At 34.9% G+C, this 19,518-nt stretch overlaps 1 protein-coding gene across 2 annotated transcripts; it reads right to left on the bottom strand.

The window, feature by feature from the left end:
• Positions 1 to 1,060: 1,060 nt before the first annotated feature.
• On the bottom strand, positions 1,061 to 11,241 carry GCG (glucagon). Of its 2 annotated transcripts, XM_066280286.1 has the most exons (6): positions 11,132 to 11,241; positions 7,653 to 7,753; positions 5,626 to 5,787; positions 3,780 to 3,917; positions 2,183 to 2,326; positions 1,061 to 1,539 (listed from the first exon to the last, which is right to left on the bottom strand). In XM_066280286.1, the coding sequence occupies exons 2-6, from the start codon at positions 7,742 to 7,744 to the stop codon at positions 1,533 to 1,535; spliced, it is 543 nt and encodes a 180-aa protein (XP_066136383.1). In that variant the 5' UTR covers positions 7,745 to 7,753; positions 11,132 to 11,241; the 3' UTR covers positions 1,061 to 1,532. The 2 variants fall into 2 exon arrangements, with proteins under 2 accessions (XP_066136383.1, XP_066136384.1); XM_066280287.1 differs by lacking the exon at positions 1,061 to 1,539 and having other exon boundaries at positions 2,179 to 2,326.
• Between the last annotated feature and the right edge of the window lie 8,277 nt (positions 11,242 to 19,518).

Below are 19,518 nucleotides of genomic sequence, written 5' to 3'. Positions count from 1 at the left end.
GCAATCTAGTGCACCTCATAGTGATTATAATCCACAGTACTGTATTATATACTTAAAACTTGCTAAAGATTAGATCTTAAATGTTTTTATTTCTCCCAAAATGTAATAATTATGTGACTTGATAAAAAGTTAGCTAAAACTAATGTGGTAATCATAGTGCAATAAATAAAAATGTATCAAATTGGCTCATTGTACAGCTTAAACTCATACAATGTTATGTGTTTACTATGTTTCAATATAAAAGAGAGAAAGGAAGTTGTCAATGCTATATATAAAAACAAAAATCTCTCCCTGGCTTGTTGGCTCAGTGAATAGAGCATTGGCCTGGTGTATGGACATCCTGGGTTTGATTCCCAGTTAGGGCACACATGAGAGGCGACAATCTGCTTCTCTTCCTTTCTCCCTCCACTTTCCTTCCTTCTTCCCCTCTTGCAGCCAGTGGCTCTATTGGCTCCAGACAGGGGTTGGTGGGTGGGTCCATCCAGGTGCATGTGAAAATCTGTCCCTCTATCTCCCCTCCTCTCACTTGAAAAAAAAATGTCTCTAGCATGACAATCAACACCAGTGTGGCAGAAGATACTGGACATTGCAGGGCAGGGAGATAATGGTACAGTGCATGACAGATACTGAAATGTCACCAGGTGACAAGCAAGTGAGATGTATAAATACAGTGGACCAGGAAGAAGTGCCTACATGTGTATATTATGTGGGTGTGGGAGTGTGAGCATGCATAGATGTGTAGGTGTGTGTGTGTGGGGGGGCACAATAGTGAGCTGAAGAGCATGTGACTCTTCAAAAGGAGGTAGCTGGTATTCAGCCCCAGAAGAGATTTGTTTGTGGGTATAATATTGCCTGATGTCCTACTCTTTCAAGAGAAGCCAGAAATCAATATGTTGATATAAAATGCCATGAGTTTTTAATGTTGGCTCAAAATGTTAACACGCAACCATTCACAGCATGAAATGGTACCTGGGCACCAGATTGGGTCTGAGGTCAGGACGAGGAGGCACTGCTGGGGAAGAGGGGGGCGCAGAGAAGAGAGAACACCAACAATGGTGAAGAAGGTTGAGGATTTTATTTAAGCCTGTCATTTATATATTGAAAGTTGAGCATTTTTATGACAAAAGTTTTAAGAAGAAAGCTTTTTCCCACTTTCACCACTGTGGCTACCAGTCCTACCCTTATTATCATGCAGATATGCTGTGAGTGGAATAATTTATCTGTACACACTATCACAGAGCAACAGTTTCATTCTTAACTCTAAGCAGGCTAGAGTACTTCATCCAAAAGAAGAAGAAAATAAGAGATTTTTGCACTTTTATATTTTAAAGTTGATATTTTAGCAATATTTTGACAATGGTTTATTTCATTGATAACTTTTGGCAACACAACATTAAAGGATAATCTATTCATTGGCATGCAAAGCAATATGGTTTCAGAATATACCTCTTAAATTTACAGAACTTAAAATTTCAAACATCCCATGTGGCTGGCAGGTGGTGTTGTGAGGATGATCTTGAATAGTGACATACTTACTTCCTAAAGATAAAAAACAAAAGATAGTGATATAATAGAGCTATAATAGTCAGGTGATGTGGTTAAATTATCCAAGAAATATTTTAAATGTTTATTTTGATAAAAATTATTTCTTAATCTTTTAATCTTATAAACTCTTCAAATATTTGCATTCAAAGATGACTTATTCTAAAATTACCCTATAAGAAATATAAAGTATATACATAATTATAAAAAGCAGTTACAATCCATCAAGATAAATAGTTAATTTTGGTGTTTAGAGTTTTTATTAACATACTTACCAACTTAAATGCATAAATACCAAATATACTGGTATTTTATTTTGTGCTAAAGTTTGAACATACATAGCGATTTGTAATGTGATATTAATATGTCAATGACAACATCTCCATGTTTTATTCTTATCTGTGTTACTAATGCCCTGATTCTTACTGATGCTCAGAAAATGTTTTGGAATAAATTGGTGAATAGATAAAAGTGTAATGATATAAAACAAATATAATAATGTAATTTTAAATGATTCATAATTTTGATTATATACCAAGAGAGTGAAGACTCTCTTTCCCACATAGAGAACAATCTGTATCAGTATGATAATATTTATGAATGTTTTGATGGTTTTCAGAATGAACTAAAATGTAATCACCTGTCAGTGATTTTGGTTTGAAGCAACCAGTTTATAAAGTCCCGAGTGGCAAGATTATCAAGCACTGTGTTCATCTCATCAGAGAAAGAGCCATCGGCATGTCTGCGGCGGAGTTCTTCAACAATGGTGACTTCTTCTGGGAAACTGAGGAAAAGGGGGTAAAATCAGTATTTGGGTCACTGCTCTAAATAAATGCTAACTGACTGCCTATCACTGCTAACATGGAAGGATCATTGAGAAACAGTAAGTTTCTATTTACAGAGGGCCTACTATGAAAGGCTTTGTAGAAACCTGTGTGGACTGGTACATGCCAGAATGGAAATTCTGGAGGTAAGAGAGAACAGAGTTGCTCTAGAGACATTCACCAGAAACCTATGTACTCTTACTGATCAATGTCACCCCATTAAATTTAATTAAAAAAAATTTTTAAAAGCAGATTTGGGATATGAAATCAAGTCTGTGCAACTTCATATCTTTTTAATATTCCAGCTGCTTCAGAGATTTTAGCATATTAGCAACACAAAAGTTATTATTGAGAATATTAATTTGTTTATAATTCAGAAAAACATGATATTTATAAAACTAGTGATTTTCAGAACAGCATTGCAAAGTGCAGTTTTAAGGAATTAAACCTTAGTCTATATTAGATTTTGTCTTTGATCAGTTTAATAAGAAGAATTTTTGGTATCTCTTTAAAACTCTCTCAAATACCATCAAGTGTAAGTGACTATTTTACCATTGATTTTGTAAATTGGATCATTAAAATATAAAACATCAGTGACAATACCAGTTTCATTTTGTCTTAAGACTTTTTTTTAGTCTCAGTAAGCTTGTCTTAAATCTCACTAAAGAATTGAGTTGAACATGAATTTCATTCTTCTCAAAATCCAATTGTCAATCAAAATGGTCAGGAGAAAATGAGATGGTTCAGGGGTCTGTTTGGTTGTGATAAGAGCCAGGAAGGTATGTAAAGGTCTTAGTCTCATTTTGAACTGTGGTAATCTAATGGTTATTTTATGACAATCCTATAAAAATGAATATATTGTTAAATATATGGATGTTTGTACATATCTCTATTTTGAGTGTCATTTCATTGGAAGTTTCATCTTAAGTTTAGTTCCTTTCAGTCTTCATCAGATTTTTACCTAAATACTTACTAACACATAAATATATGTTGATCTTATTTTTAAATATTTAAACTGAAACTTTAAGTTTTCAGCATTATTTCTTTTTTCCTTATCCTTACATTTCCTAGGACAATTCTAGATTAAATTTATTGTCCTGGTGTCATTTTCAAAAACAATCTATTCTGAAAAGTGTCTCAGGTTGCCAAACTAATAGCTTAACTATAACAGAACTCAAACATGAGATTAAGATGTCACCTGTTTGACACTATTATTAATACTTGCTCCTACCGATAAAACAGATTAGATTCTTATGGATTGTCTCCTACCAATAGTTGTTATTTCTTTACTTTTTGAAACCATACTAATTGCTTCTAAAATCAAATCTATATATAGATAAATGCAATCTAAGTTTTTAGCATCACACACACACACACACACACACAAAGTTAGATAAGAATGTACAGACTTACTCTCGCCTTCCTCGGCCTTTCACCAGCCAAGCAATGAATTCCTTGGCAGCTTGGCCTTCCAAATAGGAGCTTACATCACTGGTAAAGGTCCCTTCAGCATGTCTCTCAAATTCATCATGGCGTTTGGCAATGTTATTCCTGAAAGAAATGTTAAAGTTAAATTGAAGATCTGTCTCTTTAGCAATATGATTCTCACCTATAAGCAGTGGCAGCTTTGGGTTGAGGATTCTATGTACAAGGGGCTTAGGGAGATTTGAGATATGAGGGTAGCTAAGGGACTCATCTTGAAACTACATTAATTATCTGAATTGAAGTTTGATGGGAGAGGGATAATCATTAAGGTGGGGTTAATGCTCCTCTACTCCCCTCAGCACACCCATTGCTACCTGTCCTGCTTATCTGTGCCATTGATTATTACTGCTGCATTTACTTCAGTCTTGGTGCATGTATTCAATATTTTCTCAAATGTGCTACGCTGCTTGCAAATAAAGCAGCTGTTTGTTATTAGTACATATGAAGTCAGAGATAGTTATTTGAGTCAAGGAAAAGCAAAGGAACATCTCAAAATGTCACCAAAAGGACCACATGATAATGGATGAAAGGAAACACATTGAGGCAGCTATGAGGAAAGCTGAGATGATGGCCCTAGATCACCCTCAAGTGTGTGCAGTTCTGTGTAGGTGGTTGACCAACTGTCCTCAGTCTCTCCTGCATCTTTTATCTCTGGAAGGTTTGATCTTAAACACACCACAGAAATCACCTGAGAGCAAAGATTATTTTACATTAGCTTACTAAATTGTAGAATTTCCTTTTTAGAAATGAGGACAGTTGTTTTCTTTTCTTTATTTTTTTTAATTTGTGAATTCTCATATTTTACTAATGGCCACATCTGTCATCCCTAACAGAGACTTCTCCCAGTGTCCGATCTGACCATGGCCACCATCTTCCCTGCCATGCCCTCCACTTTAAGAACTTTTAGTCAGCCTCCCTGTCTCTTCAATTCTTCCTGCTGACCAATATTTATTATCTTTCTCTCTGTCTCTTTTTCCTTTCTTTTCTCTCTCCCTCCTACATTCTATTGCGACAAATCTATGCCCTTTTCCTGATTTTCATATTCCTTCAGCTACTTTGTATGCATAACTCCCTTCCCATGTGGGCCACTCTCCAAAGAAATTGTGAAATTCCACCATCTCTGTGAAACCCTTGTGGATGATTTCCTTTAGTAGCCTACATGAATCATAAAACCCAACACTGTCAACGAAAATCCAACATTAAAATGTATGCCTTACGGTAGGCTTGTGTTCTTATTTGCCTTCTTCCCTCTTTATGCGATGTAGCTAGGCTATAATTTTAAATGTGTATCTTGGATTGTATTTTACAAGAAAAAGACTGCATCTGTTTCCATTCCTTACCATGATTAACTTGGCTAGAGGTTACTTTGAATGTGATCAGAGTCATGAGTTTGAACCCTACAAGAGAATATTGAATTTTCTCTTATCTTTTGGTCAGAAATTATATTCCTAATCTTGCAGGCCTGCAAAAGTTAGCTTTCAATTTTAATAGAAAATGGTCAAGAGAGAAAATATTGCTAAGATCACAGTTGGGAAAATAATTTAAAGTCTATGTTCCATTGTAAGGTGGGCAAGGCATTTGGCAGGGTGAGAGGTGAGACATTCAGAGACATAATACAAAAAAATAGCATCCAACCATGAAAAATCGTCAAAATTGAGAGAGCTTTTGGGTACTGTTTGGTGAGCATGATACTGTAAGAAAGTCAGGAGAAATTTTAGATACATTTAAGTAGTATATTTATGTGCAAATTTTTGGATACTGCTTAGACCCCTACTTGTTCCTCTTGGTGTTCATCAACCACTGCACGAAGTCCTGGGCACGCCTGGAGTCCAGATACTTGCTGTAGTCACTGGTGAATGTGCCTTGGGAATGGCGCTTGTCTTCATTCATCTGATCTGGATCATTAAGCAGATCTGTCTGGGGAGCTGGGAATGAGCTGTAAAGAACAGTGATTGGTGCAACTAAATCTCTCTTCAGGAGTAGACTCACTCAAGGAGAGTATTCTCTATAAACCACAAGACTACATGAAAGTCAAAGACAGGTGCCTTGAGTATTTCAACTAGTACATGTATCAAAGAGATCTTGATTGCCACAGGAATCTCAGAGTTTTGTTAAAGGTGAACAACTCTGATTCTGTATCTTAGTAACAGATTTTTTAACTGGTTTTGTCTTTACTGAAATAAATTAAATAAGTCTTTTTCCAACTAACTAATGTACTCATGATTATGCTAATAATGGCAGAAAAGAGCAAGCAATTACTTGACTATTTTAAAAGAGTGAAGAATCCCAAATTATTTGGGCAGTTGATCTATGTTCCCAATTTTGTTTTGCATGTGTTAATATAAATAAGTAGCTCTATTACTTGGTTGCATGATAGCTAATGGTGAAAGAGAAAGACACTTAAAAATTCAAAGAAAGAGCCTGATCAAATAGTGGTGCAGTGGATAGATCATTGAACTGGGACATGGTGGACCTAGGTTTGATACCCTGAACTCAGATTGAGCACAGGCTTATCTGACTTGAGCATGGGCTCACTAGCTTAAGTGTGGGATCACTGGCTTGAGTGTGGGATTATGACCCCATGGTCACTAGCCTGAATCCAAAGGTCACTGGCTTGAGCAAGGGGTCACTTGCTTTGCTGTAGCCCCCCAGTCAAGGCTCATATGAGAAAGAAATCAATAAACAGCTAAGAAGCAACAAAGAATTTATGCTTCTCATCGATCTCCCTTCCTCTCTATCTGTCCCTCTCTCTCTGTCTCTGTCTCTCTCCTGTCACCAAACAAACAAACAAACACAAATTTTCAGAGAAAGACAAGAAAAATCCCACATGTGGATTTCAAACTGTGTAGTAGATAGTCCACATGCTGGCAATCAACAGTTGATTGACATGGCAAATATCGGGAAATATTCAATGTGATTAATACTCAGAAATAGAATTGGGATGCCATTTTGCACCTGTCAAAAAGCAAATATTAAATACAGTAAGGGTATTGTGAGAGGAGTATTTCTATAATGATGATGGAAGTGTGTATGTGTATGAATTTTCTGGAAAGCAAGTTGGCAAGATATTACAAAAGATTTAAACCCATTCAAACCCTTTTACACAGTGATTTTAGGAGTAAATATCTAGTCTCAGAAAAATAGTAAAAAACATAAGGAGAAATGTTATTTGCAGTGTTCTTTGTGAGAAAATTTAAAGAAGTCAAGTGTTCAATAGAAGAGGAATAGCTAAATAAATATAGTATATTTATGAGATGAAATAGTATGCAACTATTATATATCACACATTCAATAGACATTTCTAGTGATATGGGAAAAAAGTAACAATACAATGTTAAAATAAAAGGCATAATATGAAGTTATATAATGATCTGAGATATATTTATATGTAATACATAACATTTTTTGCATATTTTCTATCATGAACATGTATGATTTTTACAATTAGCAAGAAAGTGTTACTTTTTTAAAGGATTAAAAAAGAAAAAGTTGGTGTGAATAATTAAAATAATCTACTATGCAGTGTGTGAGTAATGAATGGATAGATAGGATCAGCTGAAGATTTCAATGAGCTATAATTTCCCATGTAACACATTTTTCAACATTGCCTCCTCCTTTGGTTGTGAAACAACATACTTTGATCTATACTCCAGAAACAACTTTATCACAATGATATTTTAAACTTTTGAAATTGTGCAGAGTATTTACCTTAAATTACTGAGATCTCTTCACTAATTATAGTTTGCACAGGCTATGTTATAATCGTAGTGCTATGTTAGTTCAAGTCTAGAGATTTAATACCTGGATTTCTCCTCTGTGTCCTGAAGGGAACGTTGCCAGCTGCCTTGTGCCAGCATTACAAATAATCCAGCCACGAAGTAAATGCTTTTCATTTTTGCTGCCTGTTGGAACACAGAGAGGTGGAGAGAGGGAGACAGGCAACCACATTTAAGCATGTCAGGCTAAATTAGTTTAATTTTGACTAGGTAAACATAAGTTTTTTTTAAAAAAGCTAGTTATCAATTTTACTCTGAGTATATTTCCAGTTTAGTTTTAAATAGTAGATTATATTTTCCCCAGATTGTTTTGGTGGCAAAAAAAGGATACAGAAGATGTATATAACACCATTAAGCATTTTCATTAATATAGGACACTTCTGTTAATATTTAGAAGGCTCCTTTGCAGACTTGGAATTAAAAATGTCCATGATAAACATTTAAAGTATCCACTGTAGATGATATGCTACATATGGTTAGCCTGAACGCCACCTTATCCATAATGCCACCCCCTTCACTATCAGTCTGGCTTTCAATTAATAGTCCTTCACTTCCAAGCATTTACATTATACTGCATTTCAACCATCTTAAAGCAGCCTCAGGCTACAACTTGGCATACCAGCTGTCGGTTCAGATGTATTATTCATTTATATTTTAAATAGTGTAACTTGGTCTAGACTTTGTAATTATAAAGCGGCCAACAGATTTGAGGTATTTTAGGGTGCTTTGACCTGTTCTAAATTAAAGGAAAAAAATCATTTTAAAGACAAGCAATTTGCAACAAGAACTAATGCTTTTGGCAACTTGAACAGTCACAACTAAGAAACTCAAGAGATCACTGTCATAATGAAAATTAATGCTTGCATCTGAAGTCTTGGAACTCCTCAGGTTGTTTTATAATTGGATTTAGTCCAGGACATGTCAATCAGTGCCTGTGATACTCTTAGACCTGGTTGTACGATACACCTGGTTGCTTGTTCTTGTACTCCAAGCCGATGCTCTGTGAAGCCTTAGGATGCCAAAGTCATAATGATGCAGTGTGGATCCAGTGGGCTCTAACATGAATTTGGAGCAGAATATCCCCACAGGGCAAGCTCCTCGATTTTCTTAATAGAAGCCTCAAGACCAACATTCGTCATGGACTTCTCTCTGCTACTCAAGTCTGACCATGTTTACTTTGAGAAGTGGGATTTCAATCCAAGTTTGATTATGTTTATTCATAAATAATTTGAATGAGTATTTTTAGCAAATAGTATGTGGTTTAAAATAAGGATTTTACAAATATTATCATTTTAAACTATCAATCTTTTCTTTAACATCCTAGCCGTATTTACTATCTATCTTTGGCACTAAAACAAGGAGACTGTAATACCAACAGTGACTTTTTTTATGAAATGCTAAGTCTCTTTAGAATAAGTGGTCAATTAGACAAAAGAACACAATAGCAATTTCATATTCACCCTTCTTCATTCAACAACATTAAATTATGAATTTGGTATTTTGCTATGCTTCAGTTTATCTAGTTGACAAACTTTGGAAACTTTTTATACATGAAGATAGTGTCTTCCGATCATACTTCTCAATTATAAATTTATGCTTTTGAGAATTTTAAAATCTTAAAGCAAACATTTCTTTTTTTATAAATAAATTTTTATTTCAATGGGGTGACACCAATAAATCAGGGTACATATATTCAAAGAAAACATGTCCAAGTTATCTTGTCATTCAATTCTGTTGCATACCCATCACCCAAAGAGAGATTGTCCTCCATCACCTTCTATCTAGTTTTCTTTGTACCCCTCCCCCTCCTCCTCTCCCTCCTTCCCTCCCCTCGTCCCCCATAACCACCACACTCTTGTCCATGTCTCTTAGTCTCATTTTTATGTCCCACCAATGTATGGAATCCTTCAGTTCTTGTTTTTTTCTGATTTACTTATTTCACTCCGTATAATGTTATCAAGATCCCACCATTAAAGCAAACATTTCTTTTCATAATTGCACCACTGTTTCAAAGTCGGTTAGTCCCAGATCATTTCTTCTATGCAAAGTCCCTAAAGGTTTTACAGAATCTTCTTTCACATTTTATGAAAGCAAATCTCAAGCATGTGCTATTCTGCTGCTGTGGGAGCTGGTGGAGGAGGAGACAACCACACAGAAGCGAATGCTCAACGTCCTCTTACAGGGAGTAAAACAAATCCTACTCAAATAGAAGCTGATTTTTAAATTCCATTTATTCACTTATAGATGTCTATAGACTTGTGAAAAAACTTAAGAATGAGTGTAATAATTTGAATACCACTACCAAGAAAGCAAATGTTTGTTATTTAGTTTGAAAATCTTATTCAATAAGAAAGAATTTCCAGTTATTTCCCCAACACACACACACACACACACACACGTAGTCTAAGGGAGAATCAATAGTTTTGTAAAAAAAAGAAAGAAAGAAAGAAAGAAAGAAAGAAAGAAAGAAAGAAAAATCCCATATATTTCCACTCAAATTTAAAGAGAAAATATGAAAAAAAATATGATAACAATAGTATTCCCCGTGTAGAAAGTCTTTTAGAAAAATTAATCTTGGATTAAGGCAAGGTGGCATTATATATTTATCTCAGATGTATTGGTGTTGTAGGTCAAATAAATACTTTTTAAACTGGTCAACTCATTTCTTAGTACATGTGGAAAAGCACATCACTTAATTATTTACTTCACTTTGGATCTTTATAAAATTGTTTTTGTCTTTAAAACTTAAATAGGTACTTTAGAACACCTGATTCATTTCTAAAGAGAATTACTAAAATTTTATTTCTGAATGTGGACTCTAGATATTTTATTTATAACTATTGGTTCTTAATACATAGCAGATAATTATGAATCTGTTGCTTTATCCCCAGACAAAGAATGTCCAATAATCAATATTTTCTCACTGCACCAATAAGCTGTATTTTATTTACAAAGAGCTGATTTCATGCACTTTGATTTTTTGATAGACATAAAAAATTTGAATATTTGAAAGATGATGTTGATTTTGTTCTTTTGGAAAACTATAAGTTTTCATTAGTAAGGAGCAATTTCTATTATAGTCTCTCTAATGGACACTTTTCTGCTGAATTTAAAAGGCGCCTTCTGTTCAAAGTAATATACATATATATCAAGTCCAAGGAAAATATTTATTTTTACAATGTTACCCATTACTTTAAAAATGCAGTTCTCATAACAGGCAAATCTTGTAACAAGTGCATTGATTTGAATCTTTGTTTTTCTTTCTAGATACTTTATATCTTTTCATTGAATTATTTCTCTGACTCAGTTTGCGGATCCACTGTGTTGATGTTTATGTAAATACATTTTATATCACATTTTCATCTCAATTCTTCCCTGTGTATTATTAGTAATAAAGTATAAGATGAAAGAACATTTTAATACATAATACATTGCCTCCTTAAAAATACTTAATTGTACCCAAAACAGGATACACAGTCGTAGGAACACTCAATATAATCTTACCTTCTGACAGCAGGGTGTGGAGCAGAGTAGGCGGACAGGGAGTGAGCCCTCTTTGGGACTGTGGATGAGCTGTGTCCTGAGCTCTGTACTTCTGCACCAAAGCGCACTGCTCTTATATACTCTCTGGCGCTGTTTAGCCTCACAGATATTATGCTGACAATATAAATTTCTCATCTGTAAATAATGGGCTTTTGTTACAAACGATTTCACTCGCCCACTCACTTTGCTCATCTCATTCTACGCTTATACTGGGTGGGACCTCAGAGGTCAGGAAACTTTATTTACTCTCGTGTCTTTGTTTGTTGACAAAGGAAAGGACAGTTTGGAAATTCACCTGTTACTCTCAGTCAGGCATGAAAATCACTTAAGTACTCTACAGTAAATTTTGATGCTGAAGATGTGAAATTACTTGGTTCATGGCTAACCACATTTTGAGGATGGCCTTCTTTGAGGATCTTACAAGTCTTTCTGTTTTGCTACTTAGTTATGATAAATTTATTTCAATACAACAATTAATGAGTCCTTTTATTTACCAAAAAATAATAAATCTTTCACTTAAAGCATGTTTAATAATCCTCTCATCCTGACTTTATAGAATTACTTTGTAATTTTTTTGATGGGGAATTTTACAGAATATTAGTTAGAACTTAACGTGTCTTGTTGTAATCAATTGGAGTCAGGAAGAAGGGATAGAGAAAAATGAGGATTAAACATCCAAAATAAGTGATGCTAATAAAACAAGGTCTAGTATTTGTTTTCCTTTCTAGTGGATATTTCAAGGCTAAATCTATTGATAAGAGAGCTGAACACTGCTTTATAAAAAGATGTGCTACTATGCTTATTGTCATATGTGTTTCCTGAACTTTGTCATCTGCATCTTAGGATTTCAGTGACCTACAGAATTTAGCAGATACGAGTCTGATCACTTTAGACAAAGAAAAACAGGAAGTGATCTGGATAGACAGCGTGGACAGTGTAAGTGTAATTAGATTTTAGTCTGGCTGCTGTCATCACATTGTGTTACTGTGGTCCCGTCACATATCTCTTTGTTCCTCAGCTTCCGGATTTGTAAAATGATGGTATTGGTTAAAAGACTCTTTTATAATAAAAGTCTGATTCTATACGACAAAATCATGGCAACATTTTCTAACTAGATTTTTTGTTTTTTGTGGGTTTTTTATTTATTTTATTTATTCATTTTTAGAGAGGAGAGAGAGAGAGAGAGGGAGAGAGAGAAACAGAGAGAGAGAAGGGGGAGGAGCTGGAAACATCAACTTCCATATGTGCCTTGACCAGGCAAGCCCAGGGTTTCGAACCAGCGACCTCAGCATTTCCAGGTCGACGCTTTATCCACTGCGCCACCACAGGTCAGGCCTCTAACTAGATTTTAATCTTCTATTACCATCAACAGCATAATAAAGCTGATGACTTGTACAGGATTAAATCATTGATACAACTGAAGAAACATTCCCAATGAACTTAAATTCTTCAACTGTGGGTTGGACCCATTGATGGGTATAGATCTACTTAATGCCATAAGATCAATTCTATATGAAATTAGGAAACTTCAGGAAGGATTTTTTGTGTTGGTGGTTATTGATGATAGAAGACGGTGTTATTTAAAACGTAGTGGTCTATGGGCCAGAATCACTTGCTAGAAACCTAGACTCTCAGGCCCCAAACCAGACTTATCTAATAAAAATATGCATTTTACCAAGATTTCCAGGCAAACTGTATTATTATTATTATTTTAAGATTTTATTTATTCATTTTAGAGAGAAAAGAGAGAGAGAGAGAGAGAGAGAAGGAGAGAGGATCAGGAATCATCAACTCCCATATGTGCCTTGACAAGGCAAGCCTAGAATTTCAAACAGCGACCTCAGCATTTCAGGTCAACACTTTATCTACTGCGCCACCACAGGCTAGGCTTATTATTTATTGAGGTTTGTAAAGCACAGCAGTGCAAAATACTCATCTCATTTCTTTGCCTCCTCCTTGGTGTTTGCTGCTGTTTTGACCTGAGTACTGCTTCTTGGCACTACCAGCAGAGGGGGTGGAAGAGCAGAGAACAGTGGCTCTCAGGGCCATATCAATGAACACTTCCAGATGTAATGATGGCTTGAAAGTGTGAATTAGTTCAATATATGATCAAATTGTTCTCCTCTCTAACCTCAATCCTCATGAGTATATGGGCTATACTTTATTAATTGTTTGGCATTCAGTTCTACATTTTTTCTTTTCGCCTATGTAGATAGGCGTTTTTTTTTACTTCTCTCTCTGTGTCTCTTTCTTTCTTTCCTTTTTAGGTGCTGCCTGTTTGTGAAGTAGTCCTAAGAAAAAGAACCATGCAGACAATGCAAAGATATAAGACATAAACACATAAAGTTCTTAACACAGCCTCTGGCATTCTCAGTAAATGACTTCTCCCAATATCTTACTAAAACTTGTTTCTTTCCCTCTACCCTACTTGCTTTCTATTATTTCAGAAGTGATAATCCCAAATTTCTTTTGAAAATTTCCTCTAGCTCATCTCCATCCCACCAGTACTGATTCTTGGGTGTCCTCGACATCTTAATTATAAGAATTCTGAGAATGTAAGAGCATTAAGAAGCCCTTTGAATAGGGCACTGCTCTTTCCCTAAGCAAGACTAATCAGGCTCCTTAATAGACACTGTATTATGAGAAATTAAGACAAACACCAAGTGTGGTTTGCACTTCTAGATCTTCTTCCAACAGCTCTCCCAACCCAGCTTCCACTTAGCCTTCAGTTCCCATCACAGCAGTTATTTATTTAGATAAGAGGCAAGGAATGTGGTGGCCTTGTACTTATGTAGCTAATGTTAAAGAGCTTGTTCAGAAACAGGTAAGTTCTGAGAGGTGTCATCTGGAGGTCTCCCATCAGGCTGTATGAGCATTGCCGGATGGTTGCCTGGGGGTTGTGTATCGTCACACAGCCAGGATATGCCTTCCTGAGAAGTCAATTAAATTTGATATAAGTAATATAAAACAATTATTACATGGAGTAGAGTGCAAAAATGTACATTATTTTACATAAAATAAAGCATTTATTCAAGGATTTTTGCTTTTATTCTGATGCTTAGGACCAGGGTCATGACCCATGGACTTATGACTTCTACCATTGCATAAGGGACACGTGTTTAGAAGGAATCTATGTTTGGCTTAATGTTCCACTCTTACCATATTGAAATTTCACTAAGTTTTGAAAAAGGCTTCACTGTTTTATTTTGTACTTCACCCCCCCCCAAATTATGTAGCCAGTCCTTCTTAGTACCTCATCTCAGAACAAAATTATAGTGTGTGGGGTAGTTGCAAGTTTGTTTTTCTTAGCTGGTCAGGATACTTAAATAGAAGTGTTTGAGAATGGCAAAGATCCAGGTTAGCAGTGTACTCTGGTGGCAAGAATATGAATGAGGTGGACTCATATATAATTGTTGATGGGAGTGTAACATGTCACAAGTGATTGGAGGCACAATGTAACAATATTATCAAGGTTACAAATACTTATAACCCTTTTCCTACTAAGGCTAAAGCACCATTCTTAAAATTTATCATTCATATATATTTAATGATGTAGGTATAAGGTCCTTCAGTACAGTACTGAGTATAATAGTTACAGTTTGGAACCAATTCAAGGGGCCATCAGTAGAACAGAGTTTAGTAAAAGAATGAGGAAGCTCTTTATTCACCAACATGAAAAGACTCCATGATATGTTGTTAAGTGAAAAAAGGAAGGTGCATTATGAATATATAATAGCCTCCTTTTTGGGAGAATGCTCAAGAAACTAATGAAAGTGTTTTCCTTAAGTAAATCAGAAAAAAACAGTAACTGCATTATTCCATACGTAGGTGGGACATAAAAGTGAGACTAAGAGACATTGATAAGAGTGTGGTGGTTACGAGGGGAGTGGGGAGAGGGAGAAAGAAAGGGGGAGAGGAAGGGGCACCAAGAAAACTAGATAGAAGGTGACATAGGACAATCTGACTTTGGGTGATGGGTATGCAACATAATTGAATGACAAGATAACCTGGACATGTTACCTTTGAATATATGTATCCTGATTTATTGATGTCGCCCCATTAAAAAAATAAAATTATTTAAAAAAAATTTAGAAAAAAAAAAAGAAAGTGTTTTTCTGTAGTTTGAAGCAGAGGGTTAGACAGGATTAGTAAGTAAAGAACATTCCTCATTATATACTTATTATATATTGTTTTTATTTTTTTGACCATTTAATTTAATTACCTATTTAGAACAACCCGATGGCCATGGCTGTTTGGCTTAGTGGGTAGAGCATCGGCCCAGCATGTGGACATTGATTCCCAGTCAGGGAGCACAAGAAAAGTGACCACCTGCTTCTTTCCCCCTTCTCTCCTTCTTCCTCTCCTGCATCCAATGGCTTGATTTGTTCCAAAGTCGGCCCCAGGTGCTGAGGATAGCTCAGTTGATTCGAGCATTGACCCCAGACAGGGGTTGCCATGTGGATCCTGATCAAGATACATGTGAGAGTCTGTCTCACTATCTCCATTCTTCTCACTTAAAAATAAATAAAATAAAACAGAACAACACAAAAAGTCAACTTACAAAGAGGTGATAGTACAACCACTTTAAGAAAAGGTTTAATTTTAAAGCTGAATGTACAGCTATACTTTGACAAGTAATTCCACTTCTAGGCATTTTACCCAAAGGAAACAAAAACATGTATCCATAAAAAGCATTTACAAAAATATTTACATCAGCTTTATCTATAAAAACTCAAAACTGGAAGTAACCAAACTATCCATCAACAAAAGAAAGAATAGACAAATTTTGCTGTGGAATTTATCCAAAGGGATACTAATACTAATAACAAAAAGGAACCAGTAACTGATACTGGCAGCAACATGGATGAATTTCACAGCATTATGCTCAGTGAAAGAAGCAGGACACAAAACCAACACACTGTATGAACCAATTTATAGAAGTTTAAGAACAGGTAAAGCTAAGCTTTAACAAAACACAGAACTACGGTTATGTCTTGGAAGAGAAGGGGCAAGGATAGTCTGGGAGGGAACCTTTTGGGGAAACAGTAATATTCTATATTGTGAAAAAGGTATGTGGTACCTAGGTATGTTCTATTGTCAAAATACTGTAGCTAAGAGTTGTAATTTTAATTTATGTACATTTTAAATAAGAGAAAACAATAGTAACATTAAAAGACGGCTGTGGATAAAGGAATACATATTATAAGGATGGCAGAGTTATTGAAACTGAGTGATGAGTAAATGGGGCTTGTTATGAGATTCTTCTTCATAGATATAAAATTTTCCAAACAAAAAAGTTAAATTAAAACTATATATAATAAAGTAAGTGTGGGGTGGGGCATTAGCATCAATTAATCAGTTACTTTGGAAGCTAAAGAGTTTGAGCCGTCAGTTACTAAATATGAGCTAGGTAAAGTAAATAGAGTTTGGAGACAGCTGGAAGCAACAAAACTTGGAGGTAAAGGGGTAACACAGAACAGGGCCTGGGAAATAGAAAAATAATTTCAATGAAGTAAGGCAAGGGATTCACTATTCAGAGATAAGAGAATAATGATTACTTTTTAGTAATAATGATTACTTCCGCTTTTTAGTCTTCCAGGTCTGTCCTGGGAGTGTGCCTTCACTCTGTTATATGAAACTTAGTAACTGCCAGTAAATCTTACGGGTTTGAGACCATTTTTGTTTCCAGGAGGTAATCCTCTCAATATGCCATTCTCTTCTTAGATTACAACACACTTCCCCATAACTAGGGTCTTTGGAGAACAAATGTGAGTATTCAAAAGATTTAAAAATGTACACACACAAAATAAAATTATGTATCACACACAAGAAAAAAGTTTACAATGAGAATTTTTTAGCTTTGAAGAAAAACGTATAGAGGTCATTTAACAATAGCCTTTTAAAATTAAAAAATTGAGTGCGCAGGAGATAATGATCTCGTCTTTTCTCTTTCTGAGTAACTTGATGGGATCAGAGATCCAGGGACAATAAAGGAAGAACTTCCAGGAAGTTCTGCATTTGCCAAAAGATGTGAGAAATAGGCTGAGTGAGAGCTATTTAAGACACAGTTTGTGACCCATCCATCTGGAATACAGGGGGGTGGAAGGGAAGATTGGTAATAAGCTCAGTGGACAGTCTTCCTGCCTTGAGGCTCTGAGACCCTGTAGAGAGCTTGCAAAACTGAGCAGGGCACTGTATAGCATCACGACTTTGCATAAGTTGATTTTATCTTTTGCTAGATCCCTGGTATAATGAGATGTTTAAAATTGTTTTAAGTTTCAGTTGGGGTTTTTTATTCATAAAAGGAATAAGAAAAAGGAAGAAAACAAGATCACATTTGTGCAAAATAATCTTATCTCATAATTTATAACTAGAATATATATTTATATGTATAAATACATACATATCATTGTATACATGTGTTATGCTTTTATTTTTCACATATTGTAGCTATAAAAAACAAACCATGTCATTACATTTATCCAACCTCTTGCTCATCTGAAAAGACTTTTTCTTCTTCAAGTGTCTAAGAGGTTTTAATGTGAACCAAGTAAAAAATTGAAAAATTTCAAAGGCTTTTGTAAAAGGAAGTAATTTCAGCCATTAGAAAATTTAAAATTTGAAACTGTATACTAAAAACTGCAGAAAATGCAAAATGGAGTAATAAACACTTTTCTTATTTATTATACCTTGTAATCAGACTTTCACCCTGCCTGACAGTGTTGCCAACTCACATGTGATCAGATGCTTTGTAAAGATATGCCCAGTATTTTGATAAAATTGAAATGCTATACTCATAAGGTGGAGGATAATTTACAAAGCCCTATAGGCTATTATCCTATTTTTAAGTAAAATTTTTATAATTTATTATAACTTATTTGGTTATTTTATTCTTTAAACATACAGCAAATTCTGCAATTTCACTTTTTAATAAATTACCAAAATAATTTATTTCTGCTCTCAAATAGTTCTATGTCCAGGAAGTCTTCGTACTGTATTCTAAACTGGACTCCTGCTGTAAAGTACATCGTTTCTTTGTTGCCATGGTGTCAGTGGAAGTAAAGACTAATTTTTTACTTTCATTTTAATAAAAAAAATTTTCTCTTCGTAGAGCACACAACTGTAAGCCCTTTCTAAAGCTGAAGAAAGGTAAATTTTTCCTTCTGTCTTTTAGATCTGGTCCATGATCACCAGCATCCTTCTCCATGAATACTGATCATCTAAACTCTAGAACTCAAAGAACGTGGCTCTTACTTTTTTTTTTTTTTTGCATTTCTTTCTCTCAACATTAAGCATAATGCATAGCAAAATAGGTGATTCGGTGAATATTTGGTTTAATTTATTGAGCACCAATTTGTGTCTAATGTTTTAATGAACACTTGCCCTACATAAATGTGCCACAGCACAGTTGACATTGATGAAAACAATCAAGTATAAATTATAATTTCAGGGCTGTATCTGACTAAACACTTGGAAAAGTGTAATAGCCATTCATACATGGTTAGCACATAGCATCAACCACCTGAGTAGGTGATTATTTCCATTTTTTACTTGGAATTCATATGCAGATTTAATTAAAAGCAACAGATGTAAAAAATAATAATAATTTGAAAGGACTAGAAGATACTTCTATTGTTTAAATATAATTGTTCACATGTCAGGCATGAAGAATAAGTCCCCTAAGATAATGGAAATAGCTACCATTTACTGAATGCCTGCTAACAGTAAAACTCTCTGAATATGTTATTGTCTAATCCTCACAAAACATAGTGAATTAAATATTCTGTTTCCATTTTACAAATAATGAGATGAGGCTTTAGAGCAAGTAATCAAATTGTCTAAAGCCACAGCTATATCGGAATCCAGACCACATTGCCTTTCTAGTGCAAGTCTCTGCAAAGTAGTGGTGAGGGTCCAGGCAAAATCTAACTTCCTCAGAATCTTCCTTGCTGTCTGAATCCATTCATAGCTGCCTGATGGTTATGGTAGCAAAACATCTGAAATTAAACAATTGGAAATCCCAGGTATTTTATAGTTTAGCTATTATTTTTAAAGTATATGATTCAGTGTTTTTTAGGATATTCAAAATGTTATATAAGTTTCATCACTGTCTATTTCCAAAACTTTTTCAACACCCCTAAAAGAAACCCTGTACCCTTTGTCACTATTCATTGTTCTTTCCCTTTATGACCTTTATGACCACTAATTTACTTTCTGTCTATTTATATATTTGTCTAATCTGTATATTTCATATAAATGGACTCACTGAAGAGTTACACGGTTTATTGCATGACTTCTCTTACTTAGCATAATATTTTTAGGTTTTATCAATGTTGTAGCATAAATCA

This window comes from Saccopteryx bilineata, chromosome 5, assembly GCF_036850765.1.
Source record: "Saccopteryx bilineata isolate mSacBil1 chromosome 5, mSacBil1_pri_phased_curated, whole genome shotgun sequence".
Taxonomy (NCBI): Eukaryota; Metazoa; Chordata; class Mammalia; order Chiroptera; family Emballonuridae; genus Saccopteryx; species Saccopteryx bilineata.
This window is presented reverse-complemented; position numbering and strand designations above follow the sequence as displayed.

Coding starts and splice junctions, on each gene's coding strand:
- GCG (XM_066280286.1), bottom strand. CDS start 7,744: ATGAAAAGCATTTACTTCGTGGCTGGATTATTTGTAATGCTGGCACAA. Junction 5,788..7,652: donor GACACAGAGGAGAAATCCAG/GTATTAAATCTC, acceptor TGTTCTTTACAG/CTCATTCCCAGCTCCCCAGA. Junction 2,327..3,779: donor AAAGGCCGAGGAAGGCGAGA/GTAAGTCTGTAC, acceptor CCTTTTCCTCAG/TTTCCCAGAAGAAGTCACCA.